We start from the raw sequence: 23,364 nt of genomic DNA, 5'->3' as shown, positions 1-23,364 counted from the left end.
TATGTGACATTTTGTCTGTCGTTTTGTACTTATAAGCATTTCAGTTGTGTTGAAGACTTAATACTGCAATCCTGTGTACATTCTGTCGTCTTCACAAATAGATACAACTCCACGAAAATGGTCTAAAATTATAACATTAGCAGAGCATTCTATGACACAGAGGCAAATTGCTGCAGAATGTCACATCAGTTTGACTACTGTTAATTCGATCATAAAACGATACAGGGAGACTGGATCCATCACACCCCAGAAAAAAGGAAACTGTGGCCGGAAAAGGAAGACTTCACCTGCAGATGATCGTTTAATTGTCAGGAAAAGTAAATTAAATCCTAGACTAACTGCTGTCGACTTAACCCGTGAGTTAATGGCTACCACTGGGGTGAATATTCACGTCACAACAGTGCGGCGTAGGCTTTTGGAAGCTGGACGAAGGGCTTGTAAGCCTATTAAGAAGCAACTGCTAACCCTTGTTATGTGCAAAAAATACTTAATGTGGGCAAAATTACATCAACACTGGACAGTGAATGACTGGAAGAATGTACTTTTTCCGATGAGTCTCATTTCGAGGTCCACGGCCACTGTGTTTCTTATATACGGAAAGGATCCGAAAAAGTAACAGCAGCTCATCTCCAACAAGCACCCAAATACCCCCCTAAAGTAATGTTTTGGGGTTGGTTTACACATGAAGGGCCTGGAGCATTAATACCTATCAAGGGAATGATGAATTCTGACAAATATATTCACTTATTGGAAACCAGAATCGTACCCCAGCTGCAAAAATCATTTCCGGATGGCAGAGGTGTGTTCCAACAAGACCTGGCACCATGACATACGTCTCGAAAAACTACAGAATTCTTCAACAAGAAGAATATTCAGGTACTCCCCTGGCCAGGCAACTCACCCGACATCAACCCCATTGAAAACTTGTGGTCAATTTGCAAACGAAGAATGCAAAAAATGGATTGTTCTACAAAGGAGAAGATGATGTCTGCCCTCATTGGTGTATGGTTTCGCAAAGAAGAAATGAAGAATATTTGTGGGAAATTAGTGGAATCCATGCCAAATCGTCTCAGAGCTGTTATTAGGAACAAGGGAGGTCACATAGATTACTGAAGTATGTCTTAGATCCTTTTTTTATCCCGTTTGAGTGTTTTTGCATAAGTAATTACATTGTTCGGATTAATTTGCACGCTACTGTATACCCTATCCATATTGAAAACACATTCAATGGCATGTATAGTCTCAAAGCAATTCAACACCCCTCAAAAGAACGTAATGTTAACATGACCAAGTATTATTTAACACTATTAAGCAATGCTTGTTTCATATTCACTTATTTATAAGGTTTTACTGAATATAGTGAACCAATTCCCCACATCAAATTTGGTAAGCCTACTTTACAGTTCGTGTTATATAACACGAAATGATTTTGAAGTGAAACAAATAATTAAATCTGTGGTATTGCAGAAATATCTCAATACTCATGTATGCCATATGCCTTCTAAGACAAACATCCATCCATTATCATTTCACTTAGACGAAATCACTTTTCTCCGAGAGTTTTGAACTGATTTAGGCAATTAATAGAGCCCAGAATTTCAGGTGGTAAAAGTTAGGAATGACACTTGAGTGTAGATGAATAGATGTGGTGCCCATGAGAAGGGTTTTAAGCCTAGTTCACAGGAGTCCAATATGTAATAATAGACAACAGTCACAAGTACTGGGTGATGAATCTTGTAAACCGCGCACTAATTTGTAAGTGGTAGTTAAGAGGATTAGAGACCTTTAATGGTATCAAAAGGAAAATACTGAATGACAAGAATGACGTGTCAAAGAAGTGGGGACATGGCTTCTATTTTATAAAATATAAACTATACCCAGGAACAATATTAACTTTTAGCACCTAAAATTCCAGACTAGTGATTAATCGAAGGTGCATCTACACTCTTTAGCCTAGGGACAATATGCCCTCATCTAACTCATTCTAACCTTGTCACAGACCCCAAGTCTCCTGTCTATAAAGTTACTCAAATTGCCCTAGACCAAATAATCCAAAATCGAAAGTACTTTTGACTATTTAGTCCAGGCCAATTTATTTTAATACTTAAGTAACATGAGGTCAAACACTGTGACAAGGTTAGAGGGGTTAGATAAGGGCATAGATAAGTAACAGGAAACTGAGGACTACGACAAATTTTGAGTCAGATCAGGGGACAGGTAAGTGAAAGGAGCCGAAACTGTGCCAAGGTTAGAGTGGGTTAGATGAGGATAAAAGTAAGTGACAGGAGGCAAGAACTGTGACTAGATTGCAGTCAGTAATAAAATTATACTCTATAAATTCTCAGACTTTAAATATTATACTACTAGAAAATCATACTTTTCAGGCAATATATTCATCCAGAAACACCATGTGCCCATCTCGTACAGAATCCCAGAATACAATAAAGAGAAGTTATTTTTTGAATTTGTGTTGCTAATAGATATTACAAACTCTCAACTGATTCTAAACAAATAATGCATGCACCTGGACTAATTAATCGAAAACGATATTCTGTTAATTACCAATGATTTGATGAAAAATGTAGTGTTAAGTGTCGTAATAGGCATGTTATTAAGAAGGCTGTTAAGTGCATGAACATCACAAATATCATAGTATGAAATGGTTCTCAACAAAGAGTACATGTGGCCAGAGCTAAAGAATCGAAAATGATCATTGCAAAGTTCATGAACAACAGCCCATATCAAACAATCAAAAACAATCTTCATGAGTGCATGAGCATACAATGCGAAATGGATGAGTATGACTATATATAGCCCCTATCATATTAAAACATAATGAATATGTTTGTTGTTTTGCCATGGGAAATATTAAAACTTTTATGTTGTTTGGCTGTAGAAGAATCCTAACTTTAAATTAAGTAGGCCTAGTATTAAATCCGATGTGGGAAATGGTTCACTCGAACCATTTGTTTTATAATTAATTTACCTGATAGCTAGGCAAATGTCGAACTGTAAGATAGAATAATCTAAATACTGGTAAAATATTTTCAATCAAGTCATAACCACTTGCTGCCAAATCAACATTTGAAAGCATCATTAAAAAGTCTAACTTTATTACTAAGGAACTATAAATATTGGAAAGCATATTATACACACAGGGTGTTTCAAAAGTGATGAAAAATTTAAGGATAAAAAGTAAAAACGAAGAGAAGCATAAGTTCCAGTAAACATGGACCGCAAATTAACTGTTTACAAGATAATGCCATCTTGTGCCGGCTGGGGCCTGCTGAATACTAAGTACTAATTCCAATAAAAGCAGTGACAATTTTATTTAATTTATCAATCACGAGACTAAAAATTCATAATTTTGGCTTCAACACCACATCAATCACGAGACAGTAAAAATTGATAATGTTTGGCTTCAACACCTCAGAAATGTGATTAAACATATACAAAAGAAACTTTTTTTTTGTTTGAACAACAGTAAAATTTGTGGATGAACACGGTAAGGTACAGTACAGTACAGTATGAACAAGTTAACTGAAAAGAATTTTACAGCAGGTGTTGCACTTGAATGTGTCTGTTTAGTGTTCTCTGCAAAGACTTGTGAATGTGCTCGAGCAATCCTGGATCATTCTTCATTTGTTGGAAGGCATTAACAATCCGACGCTGCAATTCTTCAGATGTGGTGAAGTCTGTTGTGTAAACTAGGCTTTTTGTATAACCGCATACACAAAAATCCAAAAGGATTTAAATCCAGTGATCCAGGTACAGATCCTCCTCTACTTAGCCACTGTTCACCATATCGTCAGTTTAGATATCTCAAACTTAGAAGGAAATGGGATGGGGAGAGTGCAGCAGACATGAAGCATGAATGTTGCAAGCTTTACTGTATCCAGGCACTCAGTTCACTGGCAGCCCCAATCAACAAACAAATGGCATTATCTCATAAACGGTTAATTTGCGGACCCATATTTACTAGAACTTTTTTGCTTCTTTTCGTTTTCACTACTCATCTCTAAATTTTTACCATCACCTTTGGTCCCCACCTGTGAAGTAACGGTTAGCGCATCTGGCCATGAAACCAGGTGGCCCAGGTTCGATTCCCAGTCCGGGTAAGTTACCTGGTTGAGGTTTTTTCGGGGTTTTCCCTCAACCCCATATGAGCAAATGCTGGGTAACTATCAGTGCTGAATCCCAGACTCATTTCACTGGCATTATCACCTTCATATCATTCAGACGCTAAATAACCAAAGATGTTGATAAAGCATCGTAAAATAAGTATATCATCTTTGAAACACTCTGTATATATACAAAGGATAAAACCCTTTCATTACTGTGCTTCTTTATACAGGGTGTAAGGAGTATAAGTGCCGTCCTTTTCACAGTCATCAGGGACAGTCTACAGGATCAAAAAATGTTCATACAACTTAGGATCAAAACTTGATAGTTTTCCCAGAAAAAAAAAAAAAAAATTTATTTTGTTATTTTATTTGCGTTATACTGCTTATATCGTTAATAAAATTACGAAAACAATTACATTAGTAGTATATCTAGCAAAGAGTTAATATTAGTTTAAATGAATATTTGTGTTTTCTATTACATTTTCGTGAAATTAAATGAAAATGCATGCTTAAATTTGTTAATATTCTGGCGTGAGACGTGGCAATGTTCAGCAAGCAGTACTCTGCACAGACATAAGTACGAGTCAGCTGAGTTCAAGCTCCCTGTCCATAGCTCTACTGGCGAGCAGATGGCAGTTCAATACAGGGTATTCGATAAACAACTTACAATGTCGTTCACAATTTAGGAATATCATATGTTATTAATTTATGGAGAAAGTCGTCGTAATTCAAGTGAGGCAAGAAGGATGTACTGTCATTTTCCTCAAAGAAGGTTGCCTAATCGGCGAACTTTTGTAGCAGTTTCTCAACGATTATTAGAAACTAGAAGTCTCTTACCCCGTTTGGACAATCACACAACCAAAAATTTGTTTAAAAATGATACTGCTTTATGGAGTGGGAGAGATTGAAACGTTGCATTAGAAAAAAGTTTGTGTGATTTTGTGCAGAAAACCATTATTGTTTATTCTTTAGACGTACAATTAAAAAGTGGAGCAATATTGTTGTATAAAATTTAAATTCACCATAATGTTCTATTAATGAGCTTGAAAGTTTGTATTTGCTGCTCGTTTTATGTAAACAACAGTATTGTCATGGTCGCTCCTGCATTAGAACAGAGCATCTGTTTTGTACAGGCATGTCTGCACCTGCTTGAGCTGTACTTTGTACTTCTAAACCCCCTCCTCCCTGCTTGAGCTGTACTGTGTACTTATAAATCCCCTCCTCCCCGCTTCAGCTGTACTGTGTACTTCTAAACTCCTTCTTCCTCCATCCAGCAACGTTGCAAAATGTCTATTATTGTAAACTTTAATAATTAGTTAAATATTGCAATTAAAAAATTGTAAGGACATTTTTTCTTCCTTATGACATGAATCATCAGTTAAAATAATGGCCTTATACCCCTTAAGCTCAGTACTTAACAGATTTATTTAATTTTAGTAATGAGAAATTGTTGAGGCTTTTTAAAGAAAGGGATATTATTGCCAAATAGTCCACTGTGATTATAACCTTGTAGTTGGTAGGAAAGCACTCCATGAACTAAATACCTAGTAGTATCATCAATTTTCCTCATTAGAGAGAGACTCGGGTGTAAAATCCAGCATAGGCTATCCAAAAGGAATTTGCAGTGGGACAAGTTTCCTAAAAGTACTCCAATTTCCTATGTCATTGAGATTACTGCACTATTTCTCCATTATTGATACATATTGGAATATTTCTCTATTGTTAATATTTCAATTTTTTTTCCTCCCTATAACTGTGCTTGAATCAATTCATGCAGATCTAATCATTACCACTCAGATACAAACCCAAATTGGTGGAGGTAACGAGACTGCTGCCTTAGAAACACCAACACTTGCTGACAGTTCACTGCTACTGGCAAAGAGCAGCACTTTCAGTTGATGAATATAGTCTCATTCTTTAGAATAGGTGGTCTTCTTGAGCGAGGTTTATTTTCAAGATTTTAATCTCTTATCACTGAATTCTTAAACAAATTTGATGCCATCCTACTATACTGACCACCCTTTCACCTTCCATTTCACACATTTCTCCAACTACTGATCTTGCACTCATGCCTTCTTTTCCAAACAAAACACAGAAGCACTCTGACTGTAATTGTGTCATCACACATTTCCAATGAGAAACTGAAGATAATAGGCACTATATAGACTGCCACAAGCAGATATAAGTTAAATGCTTCTTCAAATGTGCTTCAAAACAATAGCAACAACAGATATAAACAAAATGTCAGCTGCTTAACAACTCAAAGAGAAATGAGTAGGACACATTTACAGTAGACCTATACGAAAAGTCTTTTGGAAAAACTACTACAATCACCTTTTCATTAATGCAGAAAACAAAAGCAAACATCTTCCCAGGGAAAGAACTTTCATTCCTTCATTCAATCATAGTTTCCTGCTCAAGGGCAGGTCTTTCACTGCAAACCCAGCTTTCTCCAATCTTTCCTATTTTCTGCCTTCCTCTTCATCTCCATATATGATCCAAATGGCTTAATGTCATCATCTGATATTTTCTTCTGCTCCAAACTCTTCTCCCATTCACCATTCTTTCCAATGCATCTTTCAGCAGACAGTTTCTTCAGTTTCAGCCAGTGACCTATCAATTCCTTTTTCCCTTTCTGATCAGTTTTAGCATCATTCTTTCTTTACCCACTCTTTTCAACACAGTTTCGTTTCTTATTTTTCTATCCATTTCACATGCTCCATTCTTCTTCATATTGATATTTCAAATGCTTCTACTGTGTAACCACCAGCTCAGCGTCCCTGGTTGGAATGCGGCGACTGTCTGCTAGTAAGACAAGGACAGAGCTATGTTGAGGTGTAACATGCATGCTACTACCTAAATAGAAAATATTCCTCACATTGTATTCCTCATGGCAAAAGTAGTGTTGCTAGATCCGATAGGTCCGACATGCGCAGAAATGAAGAAGTCTGATCGTCATTTGTATCACAGTTATCACTATCATCACTATCACTGTTATTCCCACTATCACTATCAGTGCTGAAACCGTCTCCAGAAATGATAATGCTGTCGATAACATCAGATAGTCGTCCATCTGTTTCCCAATATGAGTCCTCCAGTTTCTTCACGTGGTCACAGCAGCGTTTCCAGTAGTCTTTCGTTATGGACGCTATTGCATATTTTGCAATATTATTTAGCGCCTGTAATGAGAGGTCGCCTGTAACATTATTTTCTCGCACTATGCGCTTCATTTGTGCCCAAATGAGTTAAATTGCACTAAGTTCACACATGTAAGGGGGTAGTCGCAATACGGTATGACCATGTGAAGCAAGCATGGTTAAGTCTCAGATTTGGAATTAGTTTTTCCGTAACCCACTTCTCGAAATTAACATTGTTCATTTGACCATGGTAGTCACCAGTAGACGTACCTGCCTTATAGATCAACTCAGCATTTTGAATGAAACCGTTGCTACTACCCGCATGAACAACGATCAATCTGTTTTTGGCATTTACGTCCATATGAATGCCTATATCACTATCATCTTGCCAACATCTCCTGAAAGTCAAGTTACTGTCGATCCAACTTTCGTCCAAGTAAACAAGCTCACGGCCAACTTCCCTATAGCGCCGAATTTGAACTAAATATCCGTGCCGCCAACTCAGAATATCAGGTGTCTCTAATAACACTTTCCGTTGACTTCGACATTTTTTCCACTTAAATCCCATCCTCTTCATAAGAGTTTCGAGAGATGATTTACCCCATGGAAAGTGTATTTTCTGTCGAATAATGGGCAGCAGTTTCGGCACGGTTGGAACTTTCTTCTCCTTTACGTAGATGTCTTGTATAGTCCTGTGAATGACACATTGATCGAAGTCATCTACTTACATTGTCGTATGAGGTGGTCTAGTTTTGAGTATCTTTCCTGGAGTAGACAGAGGTTCATTAGGATAATTTATTTCCTGTAATTTATTCTCTTTACGTATATTTTTAAGTAGTTTCCGATTTATTGCAATATAATGCTGCTCTTTTTGCTGCCTGATTTATAGGAAATGAAAGAGCATTATTCCTAGCTTATCATCACACTGCTTAATAACGGAACTGATAATTTCACGGCCTTCCGAATGGATCAATTTACTCTTCTTTTTTGGCGGCATTTTAACATTACACCCTTTCAATACAGCTTACTGTTTATTTATAATCAGTCACAATCACACATAAATACAAGAGAAAAGAGAAAATGAAAATACACACACTGAACCACACTATCGCTATATAACACATTGGCCTACTGGTTGAGACAAGTGTTTTTTGCACGAATACTACAGTCACCCCTACCCCAGCTAACGGGACTGATAATCTACCCCTCACTTCCCCAGCTCTCAGAGGTGTCGAGCTGCTGGCCAGACAGTAGTCGCTTCTCTTCACTTCGTCGTAATGTCCATGTTTGTGATCCATACAATGCCATACACCACGCAAAGTATTTCACTAGCCTTTTTCTTAGTTATTTTTCCACGGGTCTGCAGAAGATGCTCCTTTTACTATTGAAAGCTTCCTTTGCCATTGCTAGCCTCATTTTGACTTCCTGGCAGCAGCTCATGTTAGTGCTTACAGTACACCCCAAGTATTTGAAACTGTCATTTGTTCTACTGTCTATTTCAAATTCGCATGTCTTCATTTTTCTGCTGATATGTAATTGAAGCAGTGAGATCAATAACCATTCAAGTCCATTTACACAAGTTTCGAGAAAATTGCAAACAACTTTATTTCTTAGCTAATTATTATTTTTTCATGTAATTTTTTCTGGTTAAATTAGAGATCAAGACAAAGTAGTACACCAGTTTTTACAGTCATCACACTTGTGGAAATATCCAAAAATTAATTTGAAATCTGCAAAAGATGAGTGGTTATTGATCTCAATCACTGAAATACTTATGATAATTATTTTATTGACAAAAATGCCCTAATACTTATACATTTTTCTGCAAGTTTCATCTGAATGAGATTAATAATAATATTTGTTAATAAAAATGCATTTATTATTTTTCAGGTTTGTTTTAAATATGTTTCACTACTCAGAATCCCTCCCCTCAAAATCACTGTCGTCGCCTTCACATAAAATCTTAATACGAAAACTTTTTCTATACATTTTACTCTGAATGACCCAAATAATTCAAATTAATAATAATAATAATAATAATAATAACAATAACAATAATCACAATAATAATAAATACTGTTATCATTAGAAATAGTTCTACTTACATACATATTCATAAGAGTTCTGTCCATGGACAGGTCTTTCACTGTAAACCCATCATTCTCCAAACTTTCCTATTTTCTGCTTTTTAGTCTCCACATATGATCCACAAATTTTAATGTCGTCTATCATCTGATATCTTCTTCTGCCCTGAACTTTCTCCCATTCACAATTCCTTCCAGTGCATCCTTCAGTAGGCAGTTTCTTCTCAGCCAGTGATCCAACCAATTCCATTTTCTCTTTCTGATTAGTTTCAGCCTAATTCTTTCTTCACCCACTCTTTCCAACACAACATCATTTCTTATTCTGTCTGTCCACTTCAAACACTCCATTCTTCTCCATATCCACATTTCAAATGTTTCTATTCGTTTCTCTTCATTTTGTTGTACTGTCCATGTTTCTGCCCGATACAATGCCACACTCCACAAAAAACACTTCATTAGTCTCTTCCTTAGTTCTTTTTCCAGAGGTCCGCAGAAGATGCTCCTTTTTCTATTAAAAGCTTCCTTTGCGTTGCTATCCTCCTTTTGACTTCCTTGCTGCGGCTCATGTTACTGCTTATAAAACATCCCAAGTATTTGAAGCTGTCCACTTGCTCTACAGCCTCATTTAGAATTCGCAAGTTTACCTTCTTTATTTTTCTTCCGACAACCATGCTCTTCGTCTTGTTTGCATTTATCTTCATCCTATACTGCTCACAGCTCTTATTCAGCTCCAGTAGCATATCCCTTAATATCATCTCCTCTTCTGCTAACAATCATCAGCAAATCTTATGCACTTTCTTCTTCTTCTTCTTCTTCTTCTTCCTCCTCCTCCTTCTACTTTTATCCCTCTCATGTTCTGAAAATATTCTTCACCCAAACCTCTAAGTAGATGTTGAACAGGGTGGAAGATAAGGGGCATCCTTGTCATACTCTTCTCCCTATTTCATTTCCTTCAGACATTTCTTGTCCTATCCTGGCTTTGACTCGTTTCATATATAGGTTACTGAACAGCCTCCTGTCTTTCCAATCCACACTTATATTCTTCAGGATATCAATCAGTTTGTTCCAATCCACTCTTATAACTTTTAAATTTGATTTTCTAATATCTTTCACAAATCAGTTTTCTAGCTCTCTGCATCACTCTCACTAGTATTTGTCATTTTCTTCACTTGATGCAGTCTATAATAAAACAATAATAATGCTATTATCGAAATACAATATTATATCAATCGTTTTTATGTTTTTTGTGTGTTTTACTACTCAGAATCCCAACCCTGTTTCACTCTCATTGTTATTGCCATTTTCTTCACCTGCTGCCAGACGATTGAAAAGAGATCTGGATTAATGATTTGGAGGAATGAATTCCAGATCTTCACACCACAAATGTCTCACAACTAACAGCTTCTTTCCCGCTCAACTGCAAGACACCTCTAGCGAGAACCTGATTCCCCGCGTGGACTTGAATGGTTATATACACAATTCATGGAAAAGTGCTACTTAAAATTACGTTCTTGAATGGTTCTTTAACTTAATGGACGGCAAACAAAACGAAGTAGCTGGTTGTATAAATATCTCAATTTTGGCCAAAAATGGACTTGAATGGTTTTTAATCACACTGCTTCAATTATGTTACTTTCTACCTGAAGATAAGAGACTAATCTCAGTTCCTAAGCAGAACACAAAAAATACAACCTTCTTAAACCCATCAACCACTGTCTTGTATAGACCTAAGTTTACTTTAAGACAAATCAAAACGTATTATTGGCTTTCCTCATCAGAGATCTGGGTTCCAATCCTCCTATGTCTAAGTACAATAATTTATGATGGCCAAAAAATGTTTAATGCAAGTGTAATAACCAACTGAACCTCAAATATTCAAAATTAATCTACCTAGTCTCACTTCATTTTAATTTTACCATTCTCCAACAGTGGTGAGACAGGTTTCTCTGAAGCGCCCACATTTTCCCGACATCATTTCATGGCTCATAATCCTTTTTTTCCCCCGCACAGATTAGACCTTATAAGTATAATATTCTAACTAAAAAGAATTCTAACTCATATCGTTCAACATTAAGGCTAGGTCTATCTATTAATTTATGTCCATTCTTCAATTTACTTCATGACTGCAATCTTTAACTGATCTTGGAGGCCACTATGGGTAGTGACAGAATTCTTGCTGTGAAGCTGTGGGGTTAGGATCCTGCTTGAGCTGATAATCTGATCACATGTCCTCCAACTGCAAGACGAACTTCACGTAATCTCCTGGAGAATTCTTCAGCTCATCTCGACAAAATAACAACTATCACCAATCTCAATATCGCTAAATAACTGCATAGCTGATATAGTCTCATTAAATAACCAGTTCAAAAATTGTCTCAGAAATGATTCTGTATCCATTAAGAAAAAACTTGAGGTAAGTGTAATAATCCTGTATATTAACAATAAACGCCATCAACTTTCTTTAAGTAAAAATTACTGATAGTCCTACTCAGTTTTAAAATTAAAAATGCACTACTGTTCATGCAATCTTGTCACACAAGGACTAACAACACAAAATATTGTATTGAAAGGTGAAACTCGAATAGCTAGTATTTCCCCGAATACAATAGGCACATGACTGACATAAAAGTGCATGTGGATATGACCCACACTACCCTTTCAATAGAAACTTTAAGGATATTACCTACATATACAAATATCGAACTTCGTGATATTTCCAGTATCGTAACTTCAATCCAATACAAATTGATGCTCAAGATATCTTTAATAAAATTACAATTTTTTTCTCTCATTCTATCAGCTTTAACCACTGAAGATTGGCCTACAGATTATATTTCATATGCATGCAAAGAACATTAAGTGAATATACTATGAAATTCTAGAGGTTTTCTTTCTTGAATACAAATTAAAAAATGACTATAATGCCTATCATGATCCTCTCATTGCCCAACAACGAAAAGGAGGCATCAATGAAACCATCACATCATGTCTCCTCAAATAAACAAAATTAAACTTACACCAATACAGTATGTGTACCAGAAATGATATCATGGTTGCCAAAAAGCCATAAAATTTTAGTACTGACCAGGACAGTATTAGTCAAAATTGGTTAAACTGGCCCAATGTGGTCAAAACTAGTCAAAATGAGTAAAATATTGTAGGCTACATAATTTACCATTTTAATGTAGGCCTACTACGCTAAGTTAACTTAGTTACATATAATTATTTTACTTCACAAGTGAAAGACAAAGTTGACATTGATTACTTAGTGGAAATCTGTGAAAAGAAACAAAAACATTGACAGTGAATTTGTGAATTTTTTGCTTCATTACATAAATGTAATGTACTGCAAGTTCCGGATACATTGCACATATCTTCTAAAATTTCAGCTTTGTATAAAATAAATTAAGAAACCACTTAGGGTTAGAAGCAGCTACTAAGTTGGTTGAATAATTCCATAGAAAATGTTGGTCAATAATGACAGACATCAATGACATCATCGAGTATCAGTGACAGATTAGGTTTGCTTTGTTCAGGTTTTCGGTATGCCTTGCATATTACATTATTATTATTTTTTTTTTTTTTGATAGAATCATCGAGGATCAGTGACAGATTAGGTTTGCTTTGTTCAGGTTTTAGTATGCCTTGCATATACGCTTTTATGATAGGCATACCCAAAGCCTGAACAAACCAAAACTAACCTGTCACTGATCCTCGATGTCTGCCATATTGACCAATGTTGTCTACTGAATTATTGTTAGTTGCATGTTACAAGCTATTAAATAAAACAGATTTGCAGAAACCAGAATATATGCCACTAAATGCGAATATAAATGTAAAAGCAAGAAGGTATTTGTAAATTCTACTTATACTTCGTTCCATAATGTCTGACAGGAGAAGTAAACATTGCTGGCAGAGGAGGAGAGAAGTATAATTGCTATTCAACCAATGGCAGAAGTCTCATTCCACTCTTGTCTTGAAGTTGGGCAGGGGTAGGAAGCTTCAGGCCACCCAACTTCAAGACAAGCATGGAATGAGATATCTGCCATTGGTTGAATAGCAATTATACTTCTCTCCTCCTCTACCGGCAATGTTTACTTCTCCTGTCAGACATTATGAAACGAAGTATAACTTAGGTATCTACATTAGCCTAAACTATCAACACATCTTGTTTATTTAAAATATGGTAATAAGTGAAATTAATAATTGTAAGTAGGTACTGTTTTCTTCATTCAGTTATGTTATTCATGTCAGCTAAATTTGGATGTTAGATTAAATACTTAAGTGTAAGCCATTGTTTCCAAGTGTTCGTTTTTAATTAATTCTAAACTTAAGTATCAGTTTTGTCATTTGACCATTTTGGTCACTTTTGTGGCTAGAAATTACTTTTAACCAAGTCTATCAAATCTGGTTAAAATTACTCAATGGTCAAAACTTGCCAATCCTGGATGAAGTTAAAGTTGTGTATGGGCGAAATCTGACCATGTGCTCTAGTTTGACATTCTGACGACAAGAAGACTGCTGAGAATCAATTTTGCTGTAGCTGTGGAGTTCACTTAATGTTACAGACGGTATTACCATGACCTAATCTTGGATAACAGTGAACACTCTGAATTAGAGTAACTCAATGGTTCAACTTGTTTTGCATCCTCTATTATTCTACCATCTCACTATAGATGCACACAAATTCTTTCAGAACAAGAATCTTTCTTTCTCCTCTTTCCATTATTAAAACTGTAAAACTTCAAAGCAAAACTGAAGAGCGTAAACAACAAAAGTTTAGCCTACAGTGAACTGCAGGGCTGCCAAATTAAAATTTTGAAATAAGCTGTAAAATGGTATTCAAAAAAAGCTGACAAGAAAATCTGACACCACTAATAATTTCGTAAGAAAAATTATTACAAGTAAATAAATTATCATACACACACAATAACAAATTATTCAGCTTTGAAAAAGTGAAAAATACAACATATACAGTCAGATCACTAAGAATTATTTTTATTACCGTATACTCGTCAGTAGCACATCTGGCTTTATTAAAATATTTTTCACCAAACACTTGTTTATGGCACTTTCCCCTCATAGTTTAATTTGCAACCTACGATGAAGGAGAGAGTATGTCTATCTTCATCGAGGAGCAAAACTGAGTTTTATTTTATCTGTTTAAACTAAAAACTCTCTTCTGTTGCATTACTGTGTGGGAATGTTATAACAAATTGCACAACTTTGCATACCTTGTCATATTTTGGACTGCCAGTACAGTTCAATTCTTTGTAAAGATTGTTCCACACTTCCTCAGAATCGGAACTGGGGGAATTGTTTGTTAGATCTGTTTACATTTTTGTAAAGATAAACTGATCATAGCCTATACAAACAATTCATATATTATCATCTGGGAAGGGAAGATCATCTTTATATCTATTTAAAAAACAATGAACTTCAACAGAGTTACTTTCCCTATTATTTTACAGGTGACAAATGTACTATTACAAACATCATCATCATTGAATGGTAAATCACTTGAAAACACTTGATGGAAGTAGAAAAGAAAGCCCTCACTCCCTCAAAAGAAGTATTGGCTTGACTGACTCGAATACTTCCATCATCTATTAGTCTTCCGAGTATCAAACCAATAAACAACTCAGAATTTTTTAGCTGATTAGCTCTATTCATATTACACTTGTAAGATTAGATCAGATAGTGCATCAGTTTTTACAACTGACAGAACAATTTATACAGAAAATCAGCCTTCAAATCTTTTAAATAATATTGGCTAGATATACATGGCGACTTTCTGCAGAGTCAAATTGAAAGAATTAAACACATGCAATATCCTATGCTGGAAAAAGGGTAGCCTAAATAAACTTGTCATGGGATCATTAAATGAGTTTAGAAGTCTCTATAAAAGTTTAAATTGAAAACTGAAATGAATCAAATGATACAAAATAGAATCTGGTACAGCACTGTGAAAAAAGCTCAAAAACTGGTACCGCACACTGACAAGCTGACGAACCTTAGAAAAAGCTGACACTTGGCAGTCCTGGAATGGAACAAAATTTTTCAGGAGACAAAAAAACATTTTTCTACATCCAAAGCTGTAGCAATCAACATTGAGGTGGCCATGATTAGTATACTGATTGCTACAAATCATCTACTACTGGTGACATCTGTGAATGTATACCTATTATATCACACTATTATACTACTTTGAATTTCAACACATGACTTTTGTAGCTTATTGGACTTCACATGTAGGCCTACAACATGTTCCGACAACCACTTAAAAAATGATAAAAATAGTACTTACAATCTCTGTTACTTACACTCTACATTTGTACAGAATAAAAAATCCATGGCACTACAGTCCAAAGTAGAAAAGAAAACTAAAACAGGAATGTATAAAACAGTAATAGAACCAATCCTTACGTATGGCAGTGAAAGCTGGACGATGGCTAACAGTGATACAAGTATAATAAATGCAATTCAAATGAAAAGTTTGAGAAGAATTGTAAAGAAAACACGAAGAGTTAGAGTAAGAAATGAAAGGATAAGAGAAGATTTAAGAATACAATCAATCCAAAAGACAATAGAAGATAAACAACTGTCATGGTTTGGACATGTTAAAAGGATGGATCTAGATAGGAAACTACGCCAGTTCATGGAAGCAAGACCCATAGGAAGAAATCCAGTAGGAAGACCAAGGACAACATGGGAAGAAGAAATAAAACGAACAGCATCTAAGAGAGGAAAGACATGGAGCCAGTTAAATAGATTGACAGAAGATAGAGTATAATATAGTAGATGGATCCAAGGAAATCCCCTAACACCACGATAGTGGTATACTAGGGAAGTTGAAGAAGAAGAAGAAGAAGAAGAAGAAGAAGAAGAAGAAGAAGAAGAAGCTATAGTCCATGAAGGGCCAAGACCAACCACCGGCTGCTAGCCTCACGTCCACATGCTGAAGCAGAGGTGGACGATCATTCAACCAGAATGGAGGTATTGTGTGGTGTTATAGCTGGTTTGTGAAACCAGATTTTCGCGACCTATCGTAGCTCCCCAAGTGCATCACGATGCTGGTGGGCACCGGTCCCAAACACTGGCCGAAATTTCATGAGAAACTTTCTTCCCTCAAGAGGACTCAAACCAGAGCGCATTCCATAACACAAGTCCTAGGCAGGATGCCTTAGACCACGACGCCACAGCGCGGGACCATTTGTGTAGAGAGTAGGCTACATTTTTGCACAATTTCTACTACCAAAACTTTCTTTCAGAGAGACATGCATATCATTTTTCTGGAGCATAACAAATGGGAATTTAAAATCAAATAATTGCGGATTTCAAGTTTTAGGTTACTATATAAATGTCAAGTATCATTAGTGAATACTTCATTAAAGTTTAGGGTAACAGAAATGAGTTTTAAAGATAATCAAATCCTTCTTACATATAAAGTATGATGAAGTGCAACTCCTCGTTTGCTTAATTTTTCGAAAATTCACAAATAACCTACCAGGAAATTACCAGGGATTGTATGATTGATTTAAAAATATGGTACATAAGTTAGTGTCAGCTAATTCTAAATATGAAATTAATTCACATATGGGAATACAAAGGGAACAAGGGAAGGATTACATTTTTATATGGTTGCCAATTCCCAATCTATAGCTAACATATACACTTTCTCGGAAGTCAACAAGCAAAATGAAACAACATCTAGGCTCTAGTTAACTACCATCAATTCTGTCAATTCCCTGCTGATGGTGCATTCTGCATGAGACATGACAGTATGACTTCTGCTCAATATGTAAATCCTCCTATTTGCACTGATCCTGATAGGGCAGACTGATTACCTTAACCAGATCCCACTTGATAGTCTAGTACGGTTCGCTGATGGCTTCAGAACTAAGAGCAGTACTGGAGCAGGAATTTGTATAGTAACACCTAGGGCTAGATAGAACTTGGTCAGTATACTAAGGTTTTCCAAGATGAAGTGTTTGCGGTATCAGCTTGTGCTCAGGAAAACGTAAATAGATGTCAATGCATGAATACCATCTACATTTGTTTGAATAGCCAGGCTGCGCTGGGTGTGCTAAGTAAGCGTAGACAGAGTCAATTCCAGACTGGTTGAAGAATGCAGAATTACCCTTGAAATGAAACCTTATCCAGAAGACATAATGTACAACTCATTTGGGTCCTAGGACACAGTGGAGTGTAAGGCAATGAAGAAGCCAACTTATGTCCAAATTTGGAACTACCATCCAATGCTATGGCCCGGAACTTTGTGCTTGCATTCTAAGTGTATAATCAAACAGGCTCTAGAGGAGAAACTGAGGATGGGGTTTACTAGGAGCCTGGATATCTGTATCAGTTATGAGACAGACAAAACTCCTTATTGGAGAAGCACTAAACACTTCTAGCTTGGAAAGGAGGGCTTTCTCAGGAAGGAGAACCTTAAGATGGGTAATCGGACTTCTGACTGGACATTGCCATAAGATTTACATACAGTGAGGGTTATTTCACCACTAACCTTGTACCAATATTTTTACTCTTGTCACCCATTCAACTTGTCAAAACAGAGTGTTTAAAGACTGAAATGCAACAAAAACAGTAAGTATAGCATGCTTGTTGGAAGCTCATCTGTTCATTTCATATTGTATTGGTGTAACACTGGCAATGAACATAAACAAAACATAGATGAATAATCCAGTGCATGTGTATGTTCTGTTCAAATCATGCTGAAATGCTATTATAAATTACTTTGATTGTGAAAATAAATTGCACATGATGTTTATGAAGACAAGAAATGAGCTAGAAGACCTACAAACCAATAACCAACAATGTTTTAAATATAGATAGGCTATAGGCTATATAATATGCAGTTGAAAAGAAATAAAAGAAGCAAAGTAGAACTTACATTATGCATAGAGATTGGTGGCTGCGACATTCGGATAACTTGTCCAGGCTGTGGTACCATCCCTGGCTGAAATGCTGGCTGTCCACCAACAAGACCTGCCCAACCATTGCAGACGGCCTGAACAGCTGCTGCAGCACTCATATTGACTGGAGGTGCCACAGGGGCAGAAAGGGGTGCTGTCCGTTGTTGTGCTGCAGGTTGGGAAAGAGTGGTCACTACTTTGTTACCCGGTGCCACCTGATGGTGAAGAGTGGTACTGGCGACGACGGAATGTTGCTGCGTCGGCGGCAAACCAGGCTGCTTGGTCCACATTCCCGCACTCGTTACAGCTGTACTACCTTTATTGCTCGCTAGTAGAAGCTGCGAATCTACCACTTTACTTGGCCAATAATCTTCAAACACAGTCCCTGGTGGAAAGTAGCTTTTAATATCACTCAAACTAATAACGGAACATGTCTCACTGGCGAATAGTTCATTGCGAATCCCTTGCACTTTACAACAAAATTTCAGATATGCCAGGTCCCAACCTTCCAATTTCTCTGCTTTAAGTTTCAAATTATCTGTCTCGCCCTCAAAATAGAAAAGTGGAACATATTTAAATCCATCTCTCACAGTGTACGGAACCACTGACTCACCATTTATTCGAATAAATCCACACTTATCCTTCGGATTGCTTGAGCTGAGTAGTAGTTTGTTGTAACAGACATCCAGAAAGTTGTAAAACTCTCCCGCATCCTGTAATCGCACAACGAGGTCTTTAGATGTGAAAGGTTCACGTCCAAATTGACTTTCACAATGTCTCACGTTTACCTCATTCAGAAGTCTTGCTTCAGGATCCGTAATGTAATAACTACGAATACAGGTGCAACTATAGATGTCTGAATGCAGATAATTCAGGTACTTATTAAGAAGTTTCATTTCTACCATCCGCACCGCACAATATTTTTCACCATAGCGGAAGATAAAAGGGATATGACATTTACCAAGTGTTACCCAACCAAACCTCCCTCTCACACTATCTTCATCACATGGCGGTTTTTTATCAGGATCAGCCCCTGCTCCAGATTTTTTATCCTTGTCACTAATTTTATTCTGACCATTAGGTCCTCGTGTGAGGAAGTTCATTATCCCCGGCTGTCCTGGTTGAACAATGTGTTGCTGCATTTGGCCGCCTTGTCCAACAGGACGGGCTGCATTGGAAGCCATCTTCGCCTTATTTGCTTCCACCATTTTGGCTGCCAATTCTCGGATTTCAGCCTCATCTGGCCTCTCTTGTTTAATCGTCACGTTACCGAGGCCTAAACAAAGTAAGGAATTATCAATTGTAGAATCCACAACTTACTGGAAAAAGGTAAATACTGCACTTAGCCAATTTGCACGGTATGAAGCACAGTTGTGTATACGGAGAAGCAGAAAATTCGTGAGAAAATATTTTGATGAAAATTTCACATTCAGTAGGACGGCCTTCATGGAGTGCGCAACTCCAATGTAATGACAACAATGAGTACCTACGTCAAACATCGAGAAAAAAAATGCTAAATTGTAAAAATAGTCTTACTACGTTAATCTGAACTACACTAAGATAAACATAACTAATTCCATTCAGTGAATCTTCGATTTCTCTACGCACACACAACACGGAACTGGCGTCTGATTTGTATTGCATTACCTACTTCATTATAAAATGAAACTGAGAGATGATATAACTTTACAAATTACAGATATCTGGAAAAATAAATAATTTAAGCGAGTTTCCGTAAACTCGAGGATCAGTGACAGGTTAGGTTTGGTTAATTTAGGCTTTCGGTATGCCTTGCATATACGTTTCTTGGCACATAAGCACACAAAATGATTTGGCCTGGACCAAAGAAAGGAGTGCTGTCAAGCATAGTGCAATAGGCTATAATGGTGGTACCACCGGGTCAAGTAAGACTTTCGGCTTTTCTATAGCACGCGACACTGAAACTTCCAACTTGCATTTTCCTAAGTTATACGGTGCGGGAATCTGACAGGTTAGGTTTGTTTACGCTTTCTTTATGTCCTGCATATACGAATCTGTTAGGTTAGGTTAGTTTAGTTTACGCTTTTGGTATGCCTTGCATATAGCAATCTACGACAGGTTATGTTAGTTTAGGTTTTGGTACATCCTGCATGTACTAAGTGAAGTGAAATGTGCGTTTCGTGTTCATTTTGAAATGTTCTACCTCTTTATTTCACGTGTTAAATAATCTATTTTAGGTTAACTACACTAATAAATTCTTTCCAATTTTTATCTATTTTCTAACTTGTTTTCAAGTCAAATGACGTCCCATATGAATTCTTCACATTCCAAACTACCTTCTCTTTGAAAATTTTTTTTTTTTTTTCAAATTTTTCGTCAAAAAACCTAGTGTCGCGTACTATAGAAACCCCATAATTTCGTGTAAAATGTCTGGGAAAATCATCGGCCGGGTAAAAAAAACTAAGGTTATTTGGGGTGGGATAGGTAGATATACAGAGTGGTGTGCTACAATTCTGAGTTTATTTTCAATGATTTAAGTAAGTTTTTTCTACCGTGTGTTATGCGTAGCGAGATCGAAGATTCACCATTAATCCAAATAAACTTTAAATCAAACTAATACAAGTAAAGTTAAGCAAAACTATATTTAAATTAGCTTAACCTAGACTAACACCAGTTAACGCTCCATTAGTCCGACAGTTAACAAAAGTTAACCCTTAAAGAGAAAATAATTTAATCCTAATTAAATAATAAGATTCGAGTGCATTAATCATCACAAAATACATATTGCGCTGTAAAAATCACTTTGCACCGTCTAATGTGCAGTGTATGAAATTGTACACCGCATGCAATCTTAAAGATAAAGATATAGCCTATTGTGTACCGTGAAGGGCAAAGGCCTCCTGCTAGAGGGAAAGCTATAACTTTTCTAACACGGTACGCTAATCCGCTTTAGAAGTTGTACATGATTTTGTACTGAACTTTAATTTTATAGTAAGTTCTAAATGTTAAGAACATCAGGGTTTAATTAATATGTAGAAATATGCTTTAACAAAATCATTTAATTATAGCTTATTCGTGTGGTATTTTAACCATAGGAAGAACTTATACTGCAACGTAAAATGTGTTCACTGTAATTGTGTTTCGTAACAAGAAAGTAAACACTGAAGCTTTCCAGTGTAGAATGTGCAATATATGAATGGATGTAGTATACACATACATGCAATAAGCTTATAAAGGAAAATATGGTAACCTAACAAATGTTGTCAAACATGCATTGTAACTTAATAAATATTAAATTACAATAAAGACAAAGAATCGTTAAATTCATTTATCACTAACAACTTACGATGGTTCTTCAACCAAAAGTTTTAAAATGCAGGTTGCATTAAACAGGCCTACATCAGACGTCAATGACAATGTTAAATGAGGTTAGAGTTGAGATTCGTTATTAAAGTAAAAATGGTATCTGTTGTAAGGTTAATGTGTTTAAAATTCAATTTAGATTGCAGGCAAACATAATTTCGTACAAGGTTTAAAGCCACTTGAAATACGTTTGAATTATAATTATATGAAATAGAGGTTAAAAACAGAAATGTGTCACATCTCTCAGAAAAATATTCACTGCCGTACAATATTGTCCGCCAATGTAATTTTCATCCTATGTTTTCCATATATAACCTCAAATTAAAGTTCAGATCCAAATCCATAGCAATAAAATTTGAATTCGTTTTATTTGACAGATGTTGCAGTTTTTATGGCAAGATCACACATCTAATAATGGGGTCAATGTTTTGAGAATTATTGTGTTCTCAACTTGTCAATACATCAACATGAAACTTTTTTTCTAAAACTGATGTTCACATAATATTAAAGTGAGTTAATAAATTGACGTTCGCTCATACCAAGACTAACATTATCACATTTTTTTCGAGGTGAATAGGCCTACATGACCAACGAAACTTAATTGGGAAACTACCTATGCACATAAATTGCTCAGTGACGTCTGTTAAAGTCAGATTAGTAACCAATAATCAATTACTGATTTTCCTTGCTTGTATTAACAATAATACTTGGTTATTTAAGTAATCTTACCTGGTAATGTTGTTGTTGGCTTCGCACTGCTTGGTAAGGCGGCAACCGAGGGTAACGCCATTATACTTTCACGTTGCTTCAGCCATGTAACAATTGAAATGAGGAGAGCGACTGTACATTTATAAAGAGTAATAGCATAAAACAGCTACCTCTACTCTCCTACGAGACATTTTGTGTAAATCTTACACGATAACACAACACATAACAAAGTTACCGTACGAATACCGATTCCCACTTTTTTCTATTCATGTATAGAACGTCACACATTTCTTCCCTTCGATTTGAAAGCCAAAGGGAAATGCCCCACCTAGCCTCGCATACAGGGCATCCATTTTCTCAATACCCGTTTTTCTCCACCTGTGAGTCATTCTCGTCAAATGGCGGTCATTGCAAGATACTGGCCAATCACAGCTTGCCATGTGGCTGCAACAAAAAGACTACGCCATCATTGTGGTGACGTCACGATAAATTTTATGTACCTCGCATGGAGGCTACAACATACATTTCCAAGGTCTTTCATAAATGTATGCAAATAAATTAATTTTGATTTCATATGTTTAATTACAAGTTTTAAACAATGTTTTATTTTCGTATTTCAAAAAATGAAACACTATACCATATTTTCACATAATTAGAAAAAAAAAAGCTATTTCATGCCTCGAAACTTTTATTAACTTAATATACCTAACTTTAGTGTTTATATTTACAACCTTGTTTATTAGCCTTCTATTAGCCTGCAATCCAATATAGTAAATATAACCTTGAAATTATCTGAAATTATATGCATATTCAATAGAATATTTAACAAGACAAATAAAGAACTAAGCCATTTCTATTTTGCTGGGACTATCCTTCAATATAATTATCCACTAAAAGCGTTGCAAAGAAAAATATTTAGGGCCGCCATTTTGATTTTCTAAAGAGTGCTAATATGGCGACAAGAATATGTACAGAAAGAAGTGCAAGCACAGTTTCGTTAAGCTAGTATGACAAAAGGTTTTTTAAAAGGTAAATT

General features: G+C 36.1%; 1 protein-coding gene across 6 annotated transcripts in view; it reads right to left on the bottom strand.

The window, feature by feature from the left end:
• LOC138709163 (uncharacterized) overlaps positions 1-22,702 on the bottom strand; it is a 128,128-nt gene extending 105,426 nt beyond the window's left edge. For 2 of the 6 annotated variants that reach the window (XM_069839713.1, XM_069839718.1), the window contains exons 1-2: positions 22,350-22,699; positions 18,257-19,554 (exon numbers count right to left, since the gene is read on the bottom strand). In XM_069839713.1, coding sequence (XP_069695814.1) covers positions 18,257-19,554; positions 22,350-22,410 — 1,359 coding nt within the window. In that variant the 5' untranslated portion in view covers positions 22,411-22,699. Of the gene's footprint in view, positions 1-18,256; positions 19,555-22,349 lie in introns of all 6 variants that reach the window. The other 4 variants (XM_069839714.1, XM_069839715.1, XM_069839717.1 and 1 more) reach the window with 3 other exon arrangements.
• Positions 22,703-23,364: the final 662 nt, after the last annotated feature.

Source organism: Periplaneta americana, chromosome 11 (assembly GCF_040183065.1).
Source record: "Periplaneta americana isolate PAMFEO1 chromosome 11, P.americana_PAMFEO1_priV1, whole genome shotgun sequence".
Lineage (NCBI taxonomy): Eukaryota > Metazoa > Arthropoda > Insecta > Blattodea > Blattidae > Periplaneta > Periplaneta americana.
The sequence above is the reverse complement of the archived record's forward strand: the minus strand, read 5'-3'. Positions and strand labels throughout refer to the sequence as shown.